Source organism: Bipolaris oryzae (genome assembly GCF_000523455.1).
Source record: "Bipolaris oryzae ATCC 44560 unplaced genomic scaffold scaffold_523, whole genome shotgun sequence".
In the NCBI taxonomy this organism is placed as follows: Eukaryota; Fungi; Ascomycota; class Dothideomycetes; order Pleosporales; family Pleosporaceae; genus Bipolaris; species Bipolaris oryzae.
This window is the reverse complement of record NW_006911799.1, coordinates 1-1,696: the sequence shown is the minus strand read 5'-3', so window position 1 is coordinate 1,696 and position 1,696 is coordinate 1. Positions and strand designations below refer to the sequence as shown.

Here is a 1,696-nt window from a genome sequence, read left to right as displayed (position 1 = left end):
GTAGCGTCGATTCACTACCTATACAGTTTTCCTTGCTCGTTCCGATGTCCCCAAGTTCTTCTCTATTTACGTATGGCCTAATTCCCGCAACACTAGCAGAGAATATCGGTGTTTAGCCCCAAGATGTTTTTCGCATGCTGTTAGAGCTTGTCTACAGATATACTCTGCCTCCTTGTACTTTCCATGATGGATCAGCTTCCGGGCTTCGTCACAATCCTCCAGCAACCGTCCTCTCCGCAGCTGTGACAAAAGTTGATGCTGAAGCTTTGCTTCATCATCCCTTTTTTGGCAGGTCAGGATATCCGCTAGAGTTTCTCTCGCTAAAAGCGCGCCATCGGTTGAATGCCAAAGCTTCTCTCGGTATACCATCAGCAACTCTGTACACAACGATTCCGCCTCTTCAAACTTCCCTTGAGAACGCAGCACTGACGCTAGATCTCCTCTGAATGAAAGTAAAAGCTCAGTATCGCTTTCAGGAGTACTTTTGTACCCCTCTAGTATATCTTTGTATACATTTTCTGCCTCTGTAAGCTCCCCGCGCTCTACAAGCATAGTCGCCAAGTCACTCGCGACTTCAAGCGTTGATGGATCATAATATCCATACATCTTCTTTCGCCACTCTAGACATCTCTTGTACAAATTTTCTGCCTCTGCTGACTTTCCTAGTCGCTCTTTGACGTGTGCTAACTGCTTTATAGTTGAGATTCTTTCTTCGTGCTCGTCGTCAACCAAAGTCTCTTGTATCCCCAGCGCCGGCCTGTATAATATTTCTGCCTCGCCGTACCTCTCTTGTTCGTACAGTAGATCTGCTACGCTTTTGAGACCGAATAAACCGGCCCAGGGCTCTGTGTCAAGAACTATCATATTCCTCCCTAGTGTCCGTAAACGGCCTTCTTCAGCTCCCCAGAAATCGATATACTTCTGATAAGCTGTCTCTTGTTCTGACTCGCTTCTCACTGTGTTGTAATGCCCTGGTCCGAAGATTTCCATGCTAGTCACTACCAAGTGCGCATACAGCCTTTCCACGTCCCCCCAGGCTCCTGAGTAGATTAGCGTCTCCGCTAGGGCGGCCCAGTTAGTCAATCTATCTGAATATTTAACTTCCTCCAGAGCATTTTCCACAGCGGGATCAGATAGTATAGAATCTTGGTGCTCAATACCGCTATCAGCCTCAATTTCTAAAAGCTGGGTATCAGCGTGCAGAAGGTCCCCGGATTCATCTACTTCTTTTTCCTGTATTGATCTTTCTAAATCATCACGGTCACTCGAAAATATCAAAGCCGAGAGTTTCGAAGCAAATGTCCGCTTACTCTTTGTCTCCTCCATGGCGGCGTTCGAGTCATTGTTGGCATCAGTCGAAGCACCAATAGGAATGGCAAAAGGTGCAAGTTTTTCAAGATGGCCAGCGAGATGACGTTTGAAGACTGTTGGAGTAACAGCAAGAATTCCTGCAGGTACTAATCCGCTCGTTTGGGTGGCTTGCTCTTCCAAACGGGCAGACCAATCGAAGCAGCAGGGACAATCGGTTGCTGGTATCTGGGCTAGTGGCTTTCGAGATAGGTCTATTACTGTTTGTTTCCCACCATTGTATAAGACCTCTCCATCAACACCAACTTCGAGTTTTTCAGAATAGGTGTAATTTTAGCTCATTATATACAAATCCATCCCAAGAAATCGATTGCAACTAGTGCTAAGT

General features: G+C 46.3%; 1 protein-coding gene across 1 annotated transcript; it reads right to left on the bottom strand.

Annotated features, from left to right (window-relative positions):
* Positions 1–66: 66 nt before the first annotated feature.
* On the bottom strand, positions 67–864 carry COCMIDRAFT_111550 (uncharacterized protein; the record flags this gene model as incomplete). The annotated part of the gene is made up of 1 exon (XM_007695837.1): positions 67–864. One exon carries the CDS (start codon positions 862–864, stop codon positions 67–69), a length of 798 nt encoding a protein of 265 aa, XP_007694027.1.
* Between the last annotated feature and the right edge of the window lie 832 nt (positions 865–1,696).